The sequence below is a fragment of the Chelonia mydas genome, chromosome 1 (assembly GCF_015237465.2).
Source record: "Chelonia mydas isolate rCheMyd1 chromosome 1, rCheMyd1.pri.v2, whole genome shotgun sequence".
NCBI lineage: Eukaryota > Metazoa > Chordata > Testudines > Cheloniidae > Chelonia > Chelonia mydas.
Genome location: NC_057849.1, coordinates 336535232 through 336557602, shown reverse-complemented (window position 1 = coordinate 336557602; position 22371 = coordinate 336535232). Strand labels below are relative to the sequence as shown.

At 48.5% G+C, this 22371-nt stretch overlaps 1 protein-coding gene across 1 annotated transcript in view; it reads right to left on the bottom strand.

The window, feature by feature from the left end:
* The window catches only part of ITIH5 (inter-alpha-trypsin inhibitor heavy chain 5), a 62785-nt gene extending 44177 nt beyond the window's left edge, over nt 1-18608 (bottom strand). The window contains exons 1-5 of the mRNA XM_037889343.2: nt 17818-18608; nt 12643-12687; nt 8143-8306; nt 5822-5929; nt 4962-5212 (exon numbers count right to left, since the gene is read on the bottom strand). Of these exons, the coding sequence (XP_037745271.1) occupies nt 4962-5212; nt 5822-5929; nt 8143-8306; nt 12643-12687; nt 17818-17937 (688 nt within the window). The 5' untranslated portion in view covers nt 17938-18608. The remainder of the gene's footprint in view (nt 1-4961; nt 5213-5821; nt 5930-8142; nt 8307-12642; nt 12688-17817) is intronic.
* Nucleotides 18609-22371: the final 3763 nt, after the last annotated feature.

Sequence of the window (22371 nt, the reverse complement as noted above, 5' to 3'; positions counted from 1 at the left end):
ACTAGAGGGGAGAATCTGAGATTATATTTAGGGGTAAATATCCAAAAGGGCTCGGACCTCCCTTTTTATAGGTCTAATTCAGTGCTTCTCAAACTTTCATACTGCTGACCCCTTTCACATAGCAAGTCTCTGAGTGCGACCCCCCTTATAAATTAAAAACACTTTTTTTATATTTAACATTATTATCAATGCTGGAGGCGAAGTGGGGTTTGGGGGTGGAGGCTGAAACCTCACGACCCCCTCAGGGGTCTTGACCCCCAGTTTGAGAATCTCTGGTCTAATTTGACCTGCAGAACGAATGGCTTGCATGATTCAAGTGATTGAGCTTCCATCTGCCTGATTCATACCCACAATGAGCTAGGAATGAAGGCAAATTGTTAGATTTACCCCCAGAATTCAACTGTAGGTGCAAATCAGGATGACAAAAGCAAAACCGTCCATGCTAAAATTGACCCCTGAACATCTGTCTTCATTTGATGTTACAGAGTGAAGTGCCCAAGCAATGAAGTTTAGAGGTGAAGCCAAATTCAAACTTGATCAGAGTTTGGGAGAGTCCAGATACAGAACTCCAGCCCAGAGCTCATCCTGAGCTTTAAAATGGGAGTGTCTAGGGAGGTGGAAGGAGAGGGGGGCAAAGCAAAACCTCCCTGCAGTTTGTGATTTTGAGCACCAGCTGCAAAATGGAAAGGAAACTGGGGTAACTACCATAGGGTCTGGTTTTACCTGGGAATGTGAGGTTATTGTACATGACCGGCAAAACATTCTCACCAAACTATTTCATAGGGAGAGAAGGGTGGCAGATGAGTAGATGGGCCCTTACCAGGGAATTCTGGGCTCAGACGTCATGTGGAAAGTGGCTTTGTTTTGAGGTTATCTGTAAGAGCAGAAATTCCTGGCCTCAGCTTCCTCTGCGCTGTTTTATCTGTGTTACAGTGGCAGAAAGGGAGCAGACACCTGCCCAGCTCAGGAAATCATTTTCCCAAACTCATGTGCCCTCTGGCTTCCTTTTGGAAAAAAAACATAAACCCAGCTGGTTTGTATGTTTGTGAGCCTGCTTACAAAGGAAACATGCTAGAGAGACCTGGCTTCGCTTTGTCAGTCAGAGAGGAAACCTAATCAGAACCCCCCAAACGGCCTCTATCTTTAAAACAAACCAAACCTAGGCCCTGTATCAAACTGTGGAGAAGTCTGGAGCTGAGTCTGACCTTTGTGGCTCAGACCCCTAGCCAGAAATACAACATTCAGCATGGCCACTGCAACAACAAAGACTGTTGTGCTACTTCACAAATGTGAGAGTGGGGACTCTTGTCCTTCCTCAGCAGAGAGCACCTCCTCTCGGCGTGCCTTTAAGTCCCATCTGCATCCTGCTTTAAGTGCTTTATGGACACACCAGGATCTTGTTACAGCTGGAACTGCAGAGCCAGTGCACATCTAGCCAGGTGACAGGAATTTGACTCTTCCACATGCATCCTGAAGATGCATTCGGCACTTCAGAGATGTCTCAGGCTAATCCCTGACTGGGCGATGGCCAGATACATTTTGATTGCTAGATCCATCTGAGAAATGTTCATTCATTTTGTTCGTGCTCATAGTGCCAATCACTACAGCAGGTAGGCATTTCACTCACAAACATTCAATGCCCAGACATTGCTGGCGGGGTTCAAATATTTCTGGTCATGGTTACAGAGGCAGAAAGAACCCAGCTTTATTTTTCACCCCACGCTAGATTGTCAGGGTCAGCATTTGGGGGGGGGAAGATGGAAGCTTCTCTTTGGTTTGCAAGCTATGGCAGTTTGAATCACTGAGAATAAATCGGGAACCCCTGTGTCTCAGGGGAAAATGTTCAGAAAGCACCTAAATGACTTGGAAGCCTAAGTCACTTTGGAAAATGGGACTTGTGTGCTTCTGAAAAACATTACTCTCATTCTCATTTATACTGCTAATTTGGCCTTTCCTTCAAGGATCTCAAAGCACTTTTTAAATTTTAATCAACACCTATGTGAGAAATACTGTAGGCCTCATTATAGCTGTTTTACAGATGGGGACAGCCAACCAGAGAGCCTACATGACTTGCTCAAGTTTAGAGGGGGCCAGATTGTCCCCTTTACACTGAGCAGCACCTCATCCCTGAGGTAATCTTACTGGTTTCAATATTGCCACTGGAGGAGTGAGGCAACATGAATAAGGGTGACAATCTAGACCACAAAACTGAGTGAGTATCAGATGTATGAATAAAATCCAGGAATCCTGGGTTCCAGTCCCCTCCTCTGGTCATGACATTGAAAGTGATATCTCACATAGACTTTAATGGCTAGAGAAGACTTTAATAATAATAGAACTGGATGGGTCCAACTTTCCTATTAAATGTTTTAAACCCCTTGCTATGTTGCACAGAACGTTCGGTGCCCACAGAGTCACATTTGGATAGGCCGCTCCAATACTGAGTTTTTCCATGTATCATTTAAATACAGGAATATGCATGCTGGAACAAAGGGTGTGTCTGCTCAATTATCCTGTCTCTGGCCTTGATCAATGCCAGATGCTTTGGAGGAAAGCGTAACACCAGAAATGCACCTCACCATACGCTACTATCCCAAGGGGAAACATCCTTCCTCACCTCATCTAAGCTAAATCAAGGGGACTGACAACCTTTATCATTTTATCCTACCGACAGCGGCTGCAGATGCTTTGCCTGATCCAAAGCCTGACCCAAGGCTCACTGAACTCATTGGGCAACAGCAGCATTCAGGCCCAATCCTCAGGCCTCAGCTTTGATAGGAATAGGACCGAGACTTTTGTTTTATTCCATAGTCACACGTTTCAGGCCAGATCCTCACATAGTGTAAATCACTGCAGCTCCACAGAATTCACTGGAGCCATATTGATTTACACCCGCTGAGGATCTGACCCTACCGGGATGTAGATGGTCAGACCTAGTGGTCAGAGCAAGATTCAGGTCAGCAACAGAGACAAAGTCGGGGGTTGAGCCAAGGGTCAGAGCCAGAGGCAGGCATCAAGCCAAGAGGCAGAACCAGAATTAGTAGCCAAGAGTGGGGCGTAGGAGCAGGGATCTGGAATAAGGCAGGAGAGCAGGAACCAGGAACAGGACAGGAAGGCATGAATTAGGAACAAAACAGGGCTTAGGAGTCAGGCTAACTGGAAAGGTCCAACGGAGCAGCAGCCAGGGATTCACCTAGTTGTTCAGACAACTTCCTCTGCTTCTTTCTGGCTGAAGTAGTGAGTCTGAGCCAATCAGAGAGGCTGGACATCTCCTCCAATTGGAAGCTTTTGGGGCAGTGCCTCTTGTGAGCAAGGATCCGCCAGCCCGTGCTCCCTGCTGGTACCAGCGAGATGCCAGGAGGCAGCTGTGGTCTGGGGACCCCCAGACCTGGGTTTGAGATCCATAATCCTTCAGGCTTATACCCTCGTGCAAGACCATCTCCCACTTGACGTTAGCCTGGAGTTTTTGCTAACATGCAGTGGCTTCCAGGCAAAATCATAGCATCCTATGATCTATGCTGCCCATTTGCAAAAAACAATAGCTCTGAGCAGCCTATGGGGCAATGCTAGACACCCCCTCCCCCCCCCATGCCCCCAGCATTGCACCTGCTCTCTGCTGCTTTGGCCAAAGACCGACCTTTCCTGTGTTCTGAAAGGCAGGATTTCCTGTCTCCTTTGGTCCGCTTGGATGGAAACACAAGTTACTTCAGCAGTTCCCAGGAGCCAGGAACGTCGCATCTGATTCAAAGCCCGATTCAAAGCCCATCCAAGTCATTTGAAAGACTCCCATTGACTTTAGTGGGCTTTGGATCAGGCCCTAATTTCCCTAATAGGGAGATCAGGCCCTAATAGGATTCAAAGTTTTCTTCCTCTGTTTAGACATGCACGTACGCATATGCTGGCTTAAAGCCACAAAAGCCAGGGACCTCTGAAGGCAGACTGAATTGAATTCCCACCATTATAGCTCCTGAAAATCTTTAATGGTCATTGTTATTATACTGCGTCCCTGCCCTAGCAGGGCTGGAGACTGCCAAATAGTTAGAGAGTCGAATTGCAGAAAGCAGCTACCTAGCCCTGAACTGCAGCCACCTCTGGGATGGAATGTGCCAACCACGCTGCACCACAGCGGCTCAGCGGGGAAGTAAGGAATAATGTTTCTAAACGAAGTGGCACTGAAATATGAAACACACTGGCATATGGCCAGGCCACCCAGGTTCAGACCGCTCCCTACCTTGTGAGACATTCCCTGTGGTCTTTCATGGTTGTGTAAGGTCCAGGCCTCAGTTTTATGACTCCACCAAAAAAGGTGGCTCCCTCTGCAGCTCAGTGCCACCTAATGCAACCCGGGGGCACTGATTTATGGCCACTTCTCAGGGAAGAGTGTCATCTATTGAACAAGTTGCAGTGTTGCAAGTTGCAGTGGGGGAGATTTAGGTTGGATGTTAGGAAAAACTTTTTCACTAGGAGGGTGGTGAAACACTGGAAAGCGTTACCTAGGGAGGTGGTGGAATCTCCTTCCTTAGAAGTTTTTAAGGTCAGGCTTGACAAAGCCCTGGCTGGGATGATTTAATTGGGGATTGGTCCTGCTTTGAGCAGGGGGTTGGACTAGATGACCTCCTGAGGTCCCTTCCAACCCTGATATTCTATGATTCTATGATTCTAACAGTCAGCACCATCAGTCTGGGATTTCCCTGGAGATCTTCCATCCCAACCGTGTGGGGTGGCACTCTGTCTCCCTCTAGTGGTGACTAGACCAGCTAAAGCTTGATGAGCCTCCTACAAGCTTGGCTAAGAGAAAGGTATCTTTTAGCTCAGACAATAAAGGCTCACACATTAGGTCCCAGGTTCAAGCCTGGCTGCCGACGACCAGGGTCTGTCAGCATTACACATGTACTAACCGGGCCCAGTCGAGTTCACAAGAAGCGACGCAATCACCACTGTAGGCCACACACTCTATTCACCTATGACTTTCTTGATGCCTCTCTGCTTGCTGTTTTGGAGTGGCAGCACCTCCAGAGAACTGAAGCCCGAGTTCTCTAGAATGTTCACCTCCACGCGTAACCTGCCCACGAGCTGCTGGGGCCGGACGCTGACAGTGTACTCATACTTTCCCAGGTGCCTTTGCAAGAGCTCTTCGTAATGCAGCATGAAGATGGCGTGGGTCTTGCGTGGAATAGTGCCAGAGGCTTTGAAAGTCTCAGCTCTGTTCTCCCTGCAAGGGAAATTCAAAGAGACCTTCACAAGCTGTTTTTACATCATGAGCCACACCCTGAAGTTAATGGTTTCCTGAGGCTGTGTCCCTTGTGTCAGCAGCTAGTGTTCCCCATTAAATGAAGATGCAAAGATGGACAACAGAAATACTCAGAGGTACGTAAACAGCAGGAGGAGAGATTTTAAAAGGCTCTTATTACTAAGCTTGGATAGGAGTATGACAGATGATTAAAAAAGGAATGAAGTTCAGAGCAGAGAGAGGGAGAATAAGGGTGGTCCAGTGGTTAGGAAACTAGGCTAGGACTCAGGAGACCCAATGTCAATTCCCTGCTCTGCCACAGACTTCCTATGTGACCTTTGGCAAGTCACTTAGCCTCTCTGTGCCTCATCTGTAAAATGGGAATAACAGCACCGTCTTGCCTCCAAAGGGTGCTGTGAGATGTTCAGCTCCAATGGTAGCGGGGGCTGTATTAGACTAGATATATCACAGGCCCTAACACAGGGAAATAAATAGGCCACACAGTAGAAAGAAAGGAAATACCTTTTAATGGTATAAAGAAGAAACATCAGAACTCTGCCCAAAATGGCAGCCAGGGGAAACAATACTCACCCACCATCTGTGGGACTAGAATGTTTATTATTCCTCTGTTTGTCCTCATTGCTGGTTTTCTTTTCTTTCGCAGTGACTTCCCCATGGTAAATCCTGTCTCCAATGATCCTGTAGGGTTAAGAGATGTCGGCCTTATAGATTCACCGCCATGGAGTCAAATCCAGACGTGGGGCTCGTTCTAGTGCAGTGACAATGCTTGGGCATGTTTTTGTGCTGGGCATAGGCTAAAGGGCCAGCTGCTCTGTGGGCATAACTCCACTAAAGCCAACCAGGTTATGGCATCAGAGAATCCCACCCAGCAGCTGTCAGCCCGGGGCAGTGGGACGCCAGCTGTCAAAGGCAGCAACAGCAGATGTAAGCGACACAGTGTCTGCATGGACACTGCATCGACCTAACTATATCGATCTAAGCACGATGCCTCTCGCAGAGGTGGAGTTATTAGGTGGGCGTAGCAGGCAAGTTAAATCGGTGGGAGGACATTGTAGTGTAGACGCTTACACAGTTAGGTCAATGTAAGCTGCCTTATGTCGACCTAACTCTGTTGTGTAGACCAGGCCTTACTGCTTCCTCTTCACCGCTATGATTTTTCTATGAAATAAAACTTTTTGTTTATTTTTATCCCCAGCAGGTCTCTGTTGTGCAAACTGCATGGAGTATGTGTGCCACAGTGTAGTGATAACTGGGAGCAGATTTCGTTCCTTTAGGGATGACGAACCAGACAGGAAAAGTCCGAGTGCCTGGTAGTTAAGCCCACAGGGAGATGGATTTGTGGGGGGGACTCAAGACCAAAAGGGGTAGCTGAAATCACCCTGCAAGGAGTAACTAAGATGGTGGAAACCAGGGTTGAGACCTTTATGCTTGTAGGCTGTAGCAGCATAGCACTATGGCACCCGCAGTTACCAAGCAGGCAATGATAGAACCCCTAACTCATCTGGGCAGTCCCCAAACGTCAGTTACCATCCCTCTTCTGCAGCTCAACATGTAATTCCAAGTGAATAAAGGACAACAGTAGGGAAAGCAGGGGACAAAGCTATTTACAAGGGATACCCACCTCCAGCATTTTATTCGTGGCAACAAATCCTACCTTTGTATCAGTGTATATCAATCTCTGTGTTGCTATCGCTTGCAAACAGACTTTCATCTCATAGACTCATATGACTAAGATCAGAAGGGACCATCATGATCATCTGGTCTGACCTCCTGCATATGGCTGGCCACAGAACCTCACCCACCCACTCCTGTAATAGACCCCTACCTCTGGCTGAGCTACTGAAGTCCTCAAATCATGATTTAAAGGCTTCAAGTTACAGATCTAATTAAATGCTTCTTACTAGGAATGGGTCTTAGGACATTGGATACCAGTGAATAAATATTCCTTAGAATACCCCATGGGTGGTAATCCAGCAGTGGAACAGGCCTTTTCTCATGCAGCCCACCTGGAAGTACCTGAAGTCTCCCAGTAACACAGGCAGCCTCCGAAGTGCCCCACTAGGCAAAGGTCATTCTGTGGCACCCTGCCTGGTCCCCCTCTTCAAGGCCCTTTAAGAACTCACATTTCAAAGGTGATTCAAACAATCCCCACAAGGGGTCCCATATAGTTAGCTCTCTGATACAAAACAGGCGCTCTAGGCCCCAAGCAGTTCCGTGTCTTGATCAACCCAAAATAACACAAAACTCAAATTTACAGTCTTCATCCCTGCTGGCCTTTACAGCCACTGCCCTACTTAGACAGGGTCTGGCCCAGGCCCCCCTGCCTGGACGGCTTTCTCCCACTCTCTCCTGCTTCTTCAGCTTTCTTTTTTCCCCTGCTGACTCCGGGCACTGCAGGAGCCTTCTTGCACCGGGCAGTACCTACAAACCCCAGAACACTTTCCTGGGCTTCCTCCCTTTACTGCAACTTCCCGCTCTTCTTTTTTTTTTTATCCTGGGAGCACCTGGCAAGTGTGGCTCATCCTGTCTCTAGGGCTGGCTTAGCCCCAAGCTCTCCAGCCATAGGGCAAACCACCCTGTTAAACTCTCCAAGAAAGCCTGTTCTCCTGAGATTTCCAGTCACTCTGGCAGGCTCCAGAGATGAGGTTCTAATTCGGGGATGCTTGTCGGAACCAGACCTACCAGCAGGCCTTCATTATGAGGGAATCAAATACATTAGTGGGGCCCTGCTCTTCTGGGGTATCGGCATCCCTCCAATGCTGTTGGACTCATGGCCCAGCCTGCGCCCAGCAGGGCCAGAGGAGGGGGAGCAAAAGTCACCACACACCCTCTCATCCCGCAGCAAGACAAGAAGGGGCAGAAACTCATGGAGAAACAAAAGCACCACGTACATGGTGAAGTTGGAGATAAAGGCTGCAGCTGGGATCTGCATCTCAAAGGTGCCTTCCTTGGCCTCAAACCCGCTGTTCACCATGGTGCACGAAACGGTGGTGAAGGCATAGCGGGAAATGATTGTGGATTTGACTGTGAATTCAGCCATCCGCGGCCTGGTCTCCTGTAGGAATTGAACAGTTACTCATTACCGTCTATTTTAAAAGCCAAACAACCCGCCCCTGTGGCATTTCTTTGCGGCACACAAGGATTTAATATGAGGTGAAAACAAACAGCCTCATAAAAGTTTGTAAGATGAAGAGTGTTAGAGCCCATTTGTGAACACTAGGCAGGGTGGGGTTTTTCATCAAGGCTTTGGATCAGTGGGGAAAGGTTACACAAAGGGCACAGTACCTCCCTATGCCCTGTCAAGGGCACAATCCACATTCATTCTGCCCAGTGCCAGTGTGAGCGAGCCGAGACATATGCTATGAAAAGTACTTGTGAAATCTGGGCACGTCCTAGATCATGGGTTCTCAACATGGGGGTCAGGAATGAATCATAGAATATCAGGGTTGGAAGGGACCTCAGGAGGTCATCTAGTCCAACCCCCTGTTCAAAGCAGGACCAATCCCCAATTATTGCCCTGATCCCTAAATGGCCCCCTCACGGATTGAACTCACAACCCTGGGTTTAGCAGGCCAATGCTCAAACCATTGAGCTATCCCTCCCCCCTAAATGGGTTTCTGAGGATTATAACCACCTTCTCTTTCTTTACGGCCAGATAGGAGGAGATTCCCAAAACTTTGTCCAGGCGGGACATGGGGTCATGGGCTGGGAAAGATTGAGAACCGCGGTCCTAGACAAATCTCCTTGTTAGCTTGTGGAAATTTTATGTAAGGCCTCCTCAGTAGCCATGACACTATGCTGCCAAATTCTCACTGGAGCCAAGTAAGGATGCATGCAACCAAGTCTTAAAATGTATACGGCCAGATCCTCAGCGGGTGTGAACCAAGCATAGCTCAACTGAATTCAGTGGAGTTAGGCAGATTTACTTGAGTCGAGGATCTGCTCTATAGCTCTCAAATGATAGATGGAACAGCCTTAATAGAAAACATGCACACGGCTGAGGCTCATCTAGCAAAATGTCCTTTTTAGAACACTCTGGACCCCATCCAGCTTGGATGAAATAGGAATTGGAGCAGTCGAGAGCTGATTGCCAAATTATGCATCTTGGGAATGTACTTTTATGCGCAAGTCCTCGGACGAAGTGCTTCTCAGGGCTAATACGCACTTGGACAGCAGTATCCCCATAAATCCAAGACGTTTTATATTTGGAAGACCTAAGCTTAATGTAACTACTCTAAGTAACCAACGAGAAAAATTTCTGCATCATGTTGGCTTGATCAGTAAAAGGCTGATCCTTCAACATTGGAAGGCTGCCAAAGAGATAACGCTATCACATAAATAAACCCACAGATGCACCTGAGTGGACTAGCAAATGTAGGTCCCTTTTCTGCCATTCTTCTGATGAGCAATCCCTTTCTGTGATCATGGTCTCATTGAAATGAAAAGGCCTATTCTCAGAGCAAAAGACTGGTCCATATGAGAAGGGGGGAAGTGCAGGTGTCAGAAGCAGGCACTCCGTTTTGGGCTGACTTTGGAACACTCCAGACTTGATCATTATAAAGGAAGGGAGCACCTGCAAGAATCCAGGTCTGGCAAAGTTCTGATTTACGCTGCATCCGTGTAACCATCATAGAATAGAATATCAGGGTTGGAAGGGACCTCAGGAGATCATCTTGTCCAACCCCCTGCTCAAAGCAGGACCAATCCTCAATTTTTGCCCCCAATCCCTAAATGGCCCCCTCAAGGATTGAACTCACAATCCTGGGTTTGGCAGGCCAATGCTCAAACTACTGAGCTATCCCTCCCCCCAACCCCTTGCTTAGCAGTGGCTCAGGGCATCTGCATTAAGTGTTGCACTGGTGTAAATGCATGGAAGTAGTTACATCAATGTGAATTTGCCTAATATAGACGGGGCCTTAGAATCTCATTCCCCTAAAGTGCCAGGTGAGGGAAATTCTAATCTGGAGTTTTGGTTCAGGCCCATTTCTAAATTCAACTAGTTCTCTGTGGGTCCTTTCATTCGATGTTCTGCATGGGTGGCGGGTATAATAGGCCGGGGAGGCTCAGCCTCCCCTGGAGTGCCGCCTCCAAAATGGCGTCCAGGCCGTAGCCCCACATACACCATGCCCCGGCGGCCTGCTCCCATGCTTCCCCCGTGGCCCTGCCCTCACTCTGCCATGCTTTGCTTCTTCCCCTGTGGACCCCTGCCACCCACCTCTCATGCTTCTCCCCCATGACGCCCCCCCCCACCCGGCTCTCGCGCTTGTCCACTATTTCCCATGCGACCCCCCCTTCCCCCGCCCGCTGCTCGCACCTCTTCGCCCCCTGAGAGGTAGAGAGTCATGAGCGGCAGGGGGCCCCTAGAGGGAGGGGGCAGAGAGGCACGCGTAGCCAGCAGGGGGACCCCTTTGGGGGAGGGAGCAGAGAGGCACGAGCAGCAGGTGGGGGGCCCCTCGCGGCAGGGGGCCGAGTGGGAGCTGGAGCTGGGGCAGAGTGGGGTGGGAGTGTGGGCGGTGCCTGTGGGGGAGGAGGCCAAATGGGGGCAGAGCAGGGGGCGGGCCTCAGGGCACAGCAGGGGGTAGGGCCACAACGCTTAGGCCGAGCCTCCCCAAATGCGGGAGTCACGCGCCGCCCATGATGTTCTGAATATTTAACTGGCTATTATTGGGATGGCAAGTGACTCCAATAAGGAATCGGATGGCCAATCAGAAGCGGAAGTAAAGAGTAGCGAGGGGAACTGTTATAATTTAGAGCCACACAAGGTGCAGCATCTTCTTTAGTTTCGAACCTCCTGGGCTCGCATCGCCGTCCTGACTTTCTCTTTGAAGGTCAGCTTCAAAACCTTCCCCAAACGCAGCAGCAAATCTGAGTCAAAACCACTGAGTTTCACCTGGATTCATCTGAAGCCTCAAATGCCTTCAAACGCTATTGAGGGCAGGGGGGCTACCGCTTATAACTTGGAACAGCCGCAGGTCTCAGGTCAACCACAAAGGGAAACCTGCATTCAAGGTTTTCCCCCTTCTGATGGTAGGGGTCCCTGCTGTAGGGTTGCCAACCCTCCAGGATTGTCCTGGTGTCTCCAGGAATTAAAGATTAATCTTTAATTAAAGATTATGTCAAGGCATGAAACCTCCAGGAATATGTGTAACCAAAATCAGCAACCCCTATCCTGCTGAACAGATGGTCGGAGAGACAGACACAGACACACAGCTCTCTCCCTCCAGCTGGAGAGGAGAAACTGCTGACTCATCCACCCAGACCTGCAAGCAGCATGTTGCTCTTTGTGTGAACAGTAGCAGAGAGGTGCTGAGGTAGTTTCAAACCAGGTGGCTAGGCTCTGGGCTGGCGTTCAGCCCAAGTTCCTTTCTGAAAATCTTCTGCATTCCCTAGAGTTCTTGCACAACTTCTTACTGCATGAAATTCTGACCTATAGCTGTGTCCATGTGCACTCCCTGTTTTGTTTTCTCCACTCCTTGTTATTAAAGCCCCTTAGGAAGATGAGGAGAGACATTCAGGAAACGATTCCTTTTTAAAAACAAACGCGGGTGCACTCAGAGGGAGCGGATGAGAGCGCTGCTATTTCGCAGGGTGAGGCGCTGTTTTTTCAAGGCATTTCTCTGTCGTGAGAGAAAAGATTGAGGAGGACTTGTGGCACCTTAGAGACTAACAAATTTATTTGGACATAAGCTTCATGGGCTAAAGCCCACTTCATCAGATGCATGCAGTGGAAAATACATGCATCTGATGAAGTGGGCTGTAGCCCACGAAAGCTTATGCTCAAATAAATTTGTTCGTCTCTAAGGTGCTCCTCGTTCTTTCTGCTGATACAGAGTAACACGGCTGCCTCTCTGAAACTTGCCAAACAGAGGATTTTATTCCTGCTTACCTCAAGTGCTGGGAAGTATGAAGAGAGCCATAAATATACGCCTGCGTTTTCACTGGCGGTGGTTGCTTGGATCAAAACAACTTGACCTAGTGTCTAATTCTTATTAAAAGTAAGAAACAAGACTGGGTCATTCCAGGGATACAGACCCATTCCCCTCTATGCCGCTGGTTCAAACCTGGCTGAGGATCATAGTGATTGACAGCTGTTGCCATCTGATGGCTAGTCAGTGGCCTACAGTATGTGAGACGTGTTACTCCCAGGCTCAGTGGATAAGTGGCCACATCGCCGCCACCACCACCATATTTACCAATGATTGACTAGTTGGCTGGATGGCACAGCAGAGAGGCTGGATCCCAGCTGGACTCAGACTAAGCAATGTTCATCCTTGTTTCTACAGATACAGGTAGAAGAAGATTGAGGGGCAGTGTTGGGACATGCTTCAATTGCCACTACTCATGCGGTACCTGCTGTGTGGATAAATGACAGGAATTTACAGGATACATACCAGCCTCTGCAGAAATCGGCCCTGTCTTGGGACTCTGCGCGCCACCTGCAAAGGGTTAAGTAAATATTGTAACTCGTGCCTTGCCCCTTTCAAGTTCATGAAAGGAAGATTTGTCAGTTGTTTAAAAAAAATGCAGTGGAGTTGATCCAGACATTGGTTAGTGCAATTGTTTTCACGCAGCCAGGGTTAAGCGACCCTTTTGTTAAGATTAAACTTAAAAAAAAAAAATTGGAACAGACCCACAGATCAAAGCTGTGGAATGGAATTTGGTTTTCCCAGGCACGGTGTCGCCGAGTGCTTTTCAAAGCAGCACGTTACATGCCGGGGGTGCGGGGGTGGAGGAACTGTGTACTGACACACAAGGGCCATGGGTAATTATGTGCTTATTATTGTACCCAGATCACAGCTGGGGAAACTGAGGCATGGAGCAGTTATTTGAGTAGCCTAAAGCCACATAGAGTGTTAGGTTCTCAGCTGGCATAGTACCATCAGTTTGAATGGAGCTATGTTGATTTACATCACCTGAAAACCCGCTCTATGGCTAAGTTTTATCAACATTAACACCTGTCACTGGGAAGCTATCGTTGCCTAGTAAGCGATGGAGCAAGGCTTTTTAAAACCAGCCATCAGGCTGATTGTGAAACAAAGTGCCAGCCGCAGCTCCAGCACAATCGCATCCATTGTATCAGTCTCCACCAGCTGCAACAGCTTCGCTGGCTCGGCTGTATGCTGTGTAAGTCCCAAATTAGAATCTACAGGGGAGAAAAAAATCCATAAAAATACATCCTTCACTAGCAAAGTGGCAGTCCCTCTCCATTGGTTTAAGGATAGCAGTGCAGATGTGGTGTCTCGATGTCTTCAAAGCAAGTCCCAAAATCACTTAGTACCAGGATAGCCTTAATGCAAAGAAATCACTCTGTTTATTAAAATGCTGGTGAAACTCGAGACAGAAAAGGAGTGCAATGACACTTTTTACCCTTGATATTTGACACTAACATAACAGATTTTCTTGCCAAAGAGAAAAAATTTACTTCTGTTTACATCAACTGTTGGAAAGCTAAAAAGAGCACTGGGGAGAAGTGAAACAGTCTCCAGTGTTAGAACTTTTACTCTTTTCTCATCCATTGCTTTGACCAACATCTTGCTAAATGGTAATATACGGGAAAGTGGGGCACTCAGGAGACTTAAGTCAAAAAGAAAGTTTTGGAAGGGATATAAACCCTCATGCTTCAGGGCATAAGACCACCTCTATCTGATGTGGGTCAGGAAGAAACTTTCCATGTATGCAGGTTATCCCATAACTTCCTACTGCGGGATTTCTAGCCCTTACCTCTGAGGTATCTGGTACTAATCACATTCAAAAACAGGATATTAGACTAGATGGACCATTGTTCTCATACAGCAGAGCAATCCTTATGTTCCTATCGATAGTCAGATAAAATCTTCTATCTCTGAAGAGTTGGTTCAAATCCAACACATCCTAGTAGTGACCCAAAGCTGCTATCATCTAATAACCTTTGAGATGCACACTTGGAATGAGTCTAGTGGTATTATTCCAGCACCCAGTGAACAGTTGTCCCATACCAGAAAAATCATCACTGAGGCAATAGATACGAACTGATAGCCTTGCTGGCAATCTTAGTAGAAGAGCCAAGCACTGAATGGGCTGGGGAGACTAAACTATCACTAAGAGATCTATCAAGAGATAGCCCCTCCAGGTCAGAGATGAGTGACATCAGCAGGAGAAGCACACATTGCTGCTTGGCAGGCTGAACCTATTCTGTAGGTACAGAGAGGAATTCAGTCTCAGCCAAAATTCCTGTGATTTCATGGAAGTGGCGAGATGCTGTTTGGGGGCGAAATTCCGCCCAGTGCAGCAGGCTAATAACACACAGCCAATCATGGGCAGCAAGTGAAGCTTCTTCTTGGGAAGGCTAGCTGTCTGCCCACCTCTTCTGGCCGAGGCCACACCCCACTCGCTGCTTTCAGCCCCGCCCCCATGGCCCTGGCTGGGGCAGGGAGCGGGGGGCTGAGAGCTCAGTCAGGCCCATGGAGGCGGGCTGAGAGTTCAGCCCCAGCCAGGGTCCAGCTCTCAGCCCCAGCGGGACCATGGTACCACCCCATGGCCACCACCCCACCTATGGCCCCACCCCATTCCGCCCCTTCCCCCCACAGCCCCGCCCCATTCCACCCATGGCCCCGCCCCTGGTCTGTCCCCACTCCGCCTCTTCCCTCCAAGGCCCCCGCTAGCTCTTTTCTGGGGCCTTGGCAGGGGAGAGATTTTTCCAGGGGCCCCAAATTGGCCAGGGCCCCTGGGCACAGGCCCCATGGGCCCATACAGTAATCCGCCACTGCCTCCCCTCATCCCTGCCACAGTGGCACAATGTTTGGGGAGGCTTAGCCTCCCCCAGCCTCCATTACATGCCACCTATGCAGCCAATACATCCTGCCTCAAGTCAGAAGAATCTCAGTCATGCAGCCCTTGGGTGACTTTCTCCCTATTTATCTGCTGTGAAAGTAAATCAGAACTACCCAGAATAGCAGAGACAACATAACCAGGAAAGCAGCTGAATAGTTAGAAGCCAGCCTGCCTCTTTGATCTACTGTAGTAACTATAGAGTCCCTTCCTCCTTTCTTAGAGCATCCTGTGTTTATGTCATGGTCACGCCCGCTATTTCTTTCACTTCCTCTTCATGTGCTGGGGAACAAGAGGTAGTTTTGAACCAGACAAAAACCTTTCTCGTGACAGAAATCAATCTAGGGATGTCGAAATTGTCAGATTTGTCCTACCAGATCAGACCAGCTGCTCCAGTGTTCTGCCTTTAAGCAGTGGTCCCTTCACAGAAGGAGGGTCACAGAGCATGTTGTGCGAGAAATGAGGGCTGGGATATCCTCCAGCCCCCGACCCTCCTGCAGTCATTAGTTTACTCCCTGAAACATGAGATTTGATTACCCTTTTCTTAAGTGACATCATTCCAAATGGTCACAAAAGTCTATTTCTCCCCAGGACTGAAAATAGCCCTGAAGCTGGGAAATGATTAACTTTACCCACCCGGACTATGTCCCTGTTTGCTTCACTTCAGAGACATAGGAATTTTTAAAATTCATCTTCCGATCTGGATCTGTGGATAAAATCCACATTAGTTAGGAAGGCCGTGAACTTGCCAAGATCTGTGCATGTGCTTAACTATCCCCAGGAGAGCGACCCCGATGGGCCACTCACGAGTGCACAGTTCAGCACGTGTTTTAAGAGTTTGCCAGATTAGGACTTTAGGGATTAATTTCTGGAGGGGGCGGGGGAGGTGTCTGCAGGAGGGCAAAGGGAAGGAAAGTGGACCCAGGGGAACATCTACCCCCACCCCCTTAAACTGGCTTCAAAGTTCAGTAACTCCCTAGCAGGGAATGCAGCTTTCCCCTACTCAGTGTTTTCAGTGGTTTGCATCGTCATTCACTAAATAGAAGCACGATACAATATTCAGCCTGACACACCGCTCTAGACTTTTGCATGGCTTCTCATCTCTCCTTTGGGGCATTTCACAAACAAATCACAGTTGCTAATGGGACTTTTCAGAAGTAAGTTTCCTCTATGCATCCATGGTACTTTTCTGGCCCCCCATTTACAGTAGTACCTCACAGCCTTTAATGTATTGATCCTCACTACACCCCTGTGAGGTAGGGAAGTGCTATTATTCCCATTTTACAGAGGCTAAGTGACTTGCCCAAGGCCACACTGGAAGTCTGTAGGGGAACAAGGGATTAAAGCCAGGGAACCTAACCCTGGACCATCCTTCCTCCCACCTGCAACTGTCCCTCACAAGTCATGGAAAAATTTCCCCCACAAAAAGAAAAGTAACCATAAGCCACCCCATAACCCAGTGGCATAATCCTTTCTCGCCCCTATATCGCCTCTTTCATCACAAAGGGTTATAAAGCACTTTATCAGCTGAAATACTAACAGTGCATGGAGATCCCTTCGTCTAGCGTGGGTCAGAAAAGCAACTACTCCGCGGCAAGCAGCAACGCTGCACAAAAGTTTCCGGGAAAAAAGGCTGTATCCAACGTTCAGACTGTCAGAATTACTCAACTTGGAATTTGACCAGGACACTGGGGTTAACTCCCTTATTCTTGCAAACTGTGCCGTCGGATCTTTAATTAGCACAGCCGGCCAGAACCTCAGCTTTATCTCCCTCATCCAGGGGCAGATGATACACCAGCAGCACAGTGCCCCCTACCCCCATGTTCATTACTGGCTCAGTGTCAGTGACTGACTCACTGATCGCCACTTCCCCCAGCACCGACTTCCCCCGTAAATTCTCCAAGCCAGTAACTAACCTTCGCCAGAGCTCTCTACCTGGGAGATCTGACAGTGGGGTGAGATAGGTCCAATATATGTGTGTGCGACATGCTCCAGTCTCACAAGGAATACGCCTGAGGCTTTAGGAGACAAGCGTTTGAGGTAATGAGAAGCGGTAAAGGTGACTTGCATTGGGGATTTAAGGCAATTGGGAGCTAAGACACAAACACACACCCTGTAGTTTTGCGTGAACTAACGACATCAACTCTAACATAAAAGGAAGGGGAAACTGCATAAATATTTGTTGCTATTGGTATCTTACTCTCCATTTCTTATGGTTTTACACAGTGCCATATACACATGTGGCAGTAATATAAACCACAAGTAATCTGGGGATGGGAACATTAATGAACATAGCTGGGTTAATCTACCACACAATTATTTGCCTGTGGAACTACATGATGCTCCTGAGTGTGAACAAGAGAACCAGATCCCAGCCACACAGTTCTTTCAATCCATCTTTAGATCAATAACAAAACAGGCAGGACAAATTAGAGACAGTAGGGCAGGAAGGTTGGAAAACACCCAGGGAATTCCGAGGGAAACAGAATTTCAACACAGAAATCACATACCTTTCTTTGTTTTTTATAACAAATGGGAGAGAAGTTAGGGAAATCTTTCTTATAGTCAGCATCTGCCTTGTAACCTGGGTCTTCTGGCAAAGGTGCTGGGAGCTGCTCTCACCTGATTGCCCTTGGTGGACACAGATACACAGGACTCCTAGGTGGATTACTTTAAATTAAACCTTTAGGCAACTCATTTGGTATGACTCAGATACACAACCCTGGATGTTACAAAATAATCATTGCTTTAAAACTTACATGGTTGGGAAAGTTAGAATCCACCATCAACCTCTCTTCCAGATACCTAGCTAGGAGCTCCGAGTCCTGCTGCCCAGAGGTGAGTGAGACTCCCCAGCAGAGCCACAGCAGAAAAATCATGGTTAAAGGGGCAGCCAGGGGATCCCCCCCCGACCCCAGATGGAAGAAAAGCCCTCTCAGTGTTGGGGCTGCTTCTTGCAGCAGGCTGGGATGGAGAGTCTGCAGGAGAAGCTGACGGGAGTCTCTCTCCCCCGCCTCCCCTCCTCCTCCCCATCTCTGGACCAGCCCCTTTTCCAGGCTCGCAGCCAGGGCTGGGAATTCCTTGCTATCGCTTTACCAAAGAGTAAAAGAAGTGCCTGAAGCCCTGGGTCTGACTCTGTAGGCCACGCACTGGTGAGTTCCCCAATCCCCAGCCCAGGTCATACCCTGGTAGCTCCAGGCTCTTCTCCAACACCGCCACCCAGGAGATGGCCTGAGCAGTCAGAAGTGCTGCACCTCACCCTACTCCAGTTACTCCAGTCCCCCGTCCCAGGGAACCTGATAGGTATGTAGGAGCTACTGTTCTCCCATCACCTCCCAGGGCTGCTGGACACCTGCCACAGGAGGCCTTCCAGTGGCTCTGCACTGGCCAGAATCTGCACTGGTCTGCAGAACATGCATCAAGCCCCTGGAACGGCCTCATTCCCTGTCAGCACCTGCACTGAGAAATTCTAGACTCCTCTCCCCGAGCCCTGGCCAACATCAAGAGCTCTGCTGTCCCCTGCCAGCTATTCTGAATCTTCCCCAGTGACAAGAGCCCTGCTCCCCCTTCCATCTTCCAACCTCACGACTCTTCTCCTGTGCCAGTGGCAAAGAGCCCCTCCCCGTCCCATCCTGTCCAAAATCATGTTGCTTTAAAACCCCAGTTGATCTCAGCCTCAGCAGAGCCCGAGCCCTGCGGGAGCGAGTGCTGTGAGCGGACACACCTCTCAGCTGTCTGAAACATTCTGTGCAGAGTCAGTGGTGCCAGCTGGCTAGGACGGGGCATTATTCCCTTCAACCAGATTTTAAAACCTTCAGCCCTAGCGTTTATTTAGCCCAGGAGTTATCACCTTGGGGGAAGATTTATTTATATTCCAGTAGCACTTACAGATCCCAGATGCGATGTAGGCCCCTGCTGCGCTGAGAGCTGGACACGTAAATACACATAGTAAGAGACAGCTCATGCCCCAAAGATCTTACAACCAAAATAGACAAGCAGTGGGAGAAAGGAAGCGTTACTGTCCCCATTTTACAGATGGGGAATGGAGGCAGAGAGATTAAGTGGCTTGCCCAAGGTCACATAGGAAGCTCGTGGCAGCGGTGGGAATTAAACCCAGCTATTCAGAGGCCCACTCCAGTGCTTTAATGACAAGGCCATCCTTCCTGCTAAGGGACTGCCCTCGAGTGGTTTCAGTCAGCACATAACTGCAGTGTAACAGCGCCCTGTTGCATCCACAAGATGAGAGGGATTGATTGACTTGCGCTATATATAGGATTTTCTGTGCATCCAGGAAAACTGCCATGGACATCTATGGGGACTGCCATCACTCAACACCTCCAGAAAATCAGATCACAATCACGCAAGTGACCTAAGAAAACTCTCCCGAGTACAGAGCGGACCTGAGCAGGATGCAGAGACATTATATGGCAGCATGGGAATAGCTGGTGCATCTTCAGGAAAAACCTATAAGAAGTCTGGTTTTGTGCCTACCTTTTTATCTGTGTACACACATGGCCCTTGTCACTTAGTACCTGAGCATCTCGCAGCCATTACGGGCGGTATCCTCACAACGCCCCTGTGAGATAGGAAAGTATTATCCTCATTTCACAGATGGGGAACTGAGGCACAAGGCAGATTAAGCTATAGGGAGTCTGTGGCTGAGCTGGAAATTAAACCGACAGCTCCTGAGTCGGTCCAGCAACTAGACCTCCCTTCTGACCCCTGCCAGTGACAGGAGTGGTGGGTGCATTGTGCATCGAAGTCTGGGGAGGTGCCGTCCATCTCCAGCCATCCCTGCACCAGGCTCTGCAGTGCAGGGCTAAACTCAGCCCTAGTTGAGTCTACACTGGGGTAGCTCCCACACCGGCAAGGCCAAAAAGGAAGGTGTAAGTTGTGCCTGAGAGGCCTGATGCTGAACTCGCTTACATCAGTGTAAATGAGGAGTAACGCCACAAAAGTCAGATGAGGTACACTGGTGTAAGAGCAGTGTGCGTGAGATCCAAATCAGGCACTGTTAGCCCCCCGCACACATAGTGCCCCACTGCACTGGTGTCACACCTCTGTGTCTTTCTTGACTTTGTTGTTATTTTTATGTATTTGTCTTGTGGTAGCACCTTGGAGCCCTTGTCACGGACCGGGACCCACTGGGCTAGGCACTGTACAACACAGAACAAAAAGAGGGTTACTATTTAAATATAGGACAAGAGACAATAGGTGAGGGAGCACGAGGAAGCAATGAGACAGTACTGTCAGCATGACAGCAGTGGTCTCAGCACGCCAGATGCATAACCACAGTCAAGCTACTTGCAGGCCTCACAGCAAAGGAAAGTTTGAAGATGGCCAACTTTGTTTCCGGAGAGCTCCTCCCAAGCCTGAGGGGCAGCCTGGGAGAAAGCACAATGGTGCGTCACTGGATTTACTCTTGATTTACAGCTGGGTAAAGGAGCAGAGGATCAGGCCCAAAGGGTGGATGGCTGGGGGAGCGTAACCAACAGATTGAAGACAATAAGCCAGAAAGAATATAACTATGTCTAATGTGATTAGGTCTGTATTCACGTCCTCAGCTAAGGCACCCAAGGCTGTCACTAAATGACACCAATATCTGCTGTTCAAGCTCAAAGTGGGGCTGATGTTCGAACGCGAGGCAGGGGATCATAGCTGAGTACATTTCCCTCCGCCCTCTAACATGCTGTTCTCTTTCTAGAGGCCAACGTGCTTGGCATCCAGCTTGGGATGTCATCCAAGGTGGAGATAAGCAATTATTCAGGCGTGCTTACTTACTCACATTAGACAGGTTGGGTGCTGTCTTCCGTTACGGGACCCGTGGCAAAATCAGCAGGAGTTCTGTGGGTGGGGGCTTGCTGCACTATATTGCATAGCATGTCCGTGGCCAGTATGAACAGAAATGTTCTGCAAAGGCATGACCTGACAACTAAGCCTCTGCGCTCCCTGATCCAGGAGGGATCGCATTATTTCAATGAAACTGTCTGTGTTTACATACAGACACGCGCACTGAGCCATACTCCGCCTTCAGTTACACAGGCAGGCAAACCCACAGGCCGAACGGGGGGCCCTGATTTTCACTCTGCTGGCTAAATAAATGTTGGGGCGGGCAGTCTATGGTAAGTAATGCCTTGGATTATTTAGACAGCACTTTTCATGCACAAGAACCCCAAAGTGCATTGCAGCCTGTGAATCCCAAACAGTCTCCAATGCGGTTAGTAGAACCTGCATATGCAGACAAAGGACAGCATATCACTCATGCGCATGTATAAAGAGAGGAAGAATGGCAGTGGTTAAGTGATTACCTGGAACTCCAGCGATCTGGATTAGCCCCTGCTTTACTACAGCCTTCCTCTGTGATTAAGGGTTTGTCTACACTGCCATCACAGTATGTGAGTGCAGCTCATGTAGACATACTCCTACTGGTTTTAATCTAGCTAGCTCAGGTACTGGAATGGTGAAGCAACAGCTGCACTGGGGTCAGCATGAGCTAGCTGCATGAGTCATTTTCCAGGGCTCCGGGTGGGCTTGTATAGTCCGGGCTGCTGTGGTTTCACTACTCCATTATGCAAGCTAACTAGATCAAAGTGAACTCAGGCATATCCATCTGAGGGGCAATCACACCCCGGCTTGCAGGGTAGACACACCCTTTGGATGAGTAATTTAATCTGCATCGTACCGCAATTCTCCATTTGTCAGCTGGGGACAGTGATAAAGTATAACACAGGGGTGGGTTATCAATTTAAATTCATTCATGATTGTGAGGTTCCCAGATGCTACAGTGGTGGGAGCCATATTAAGTACTGTACTTATTTGTATAGACAGTGGTCAGAGTTCATGGGGGAAATCTGATTAGCGCTGGCTGGAAAATGGAAATCCTCCTCCTGTGAAAAACGTCTCATTTTTGAAAAAACTTTTGTCCCAAATAGGGGCAAAATTCAAAACCACCAAGTTTTTTCATGGAAAGGAATTTCCAGAATTCAAATTCAAAACTGAGAAAAGGAAATATTTTTTTCACACAACACATAATTAGAGTGTGGAACTCATTGGCACATGAAATCATTGGGGCCTAGAAAGTAGCAAGATTCATAGCGGGATTGGACATTTGAATATCTATAGAACATCTAGAGTTATCATGATTAAATAGGATTTTAAAAATTGGATATTAATTGGATATTTTTAATATTAAAAATAATATTAAACCTCATGCTTCTGGGATTAAGCCAATCCCCTATGATGCATTGGATATGGCCGCTGCTGAAGACCAGATATTGGACTATATGGACTTTAGGTCTGATCCAGTCTGGCAA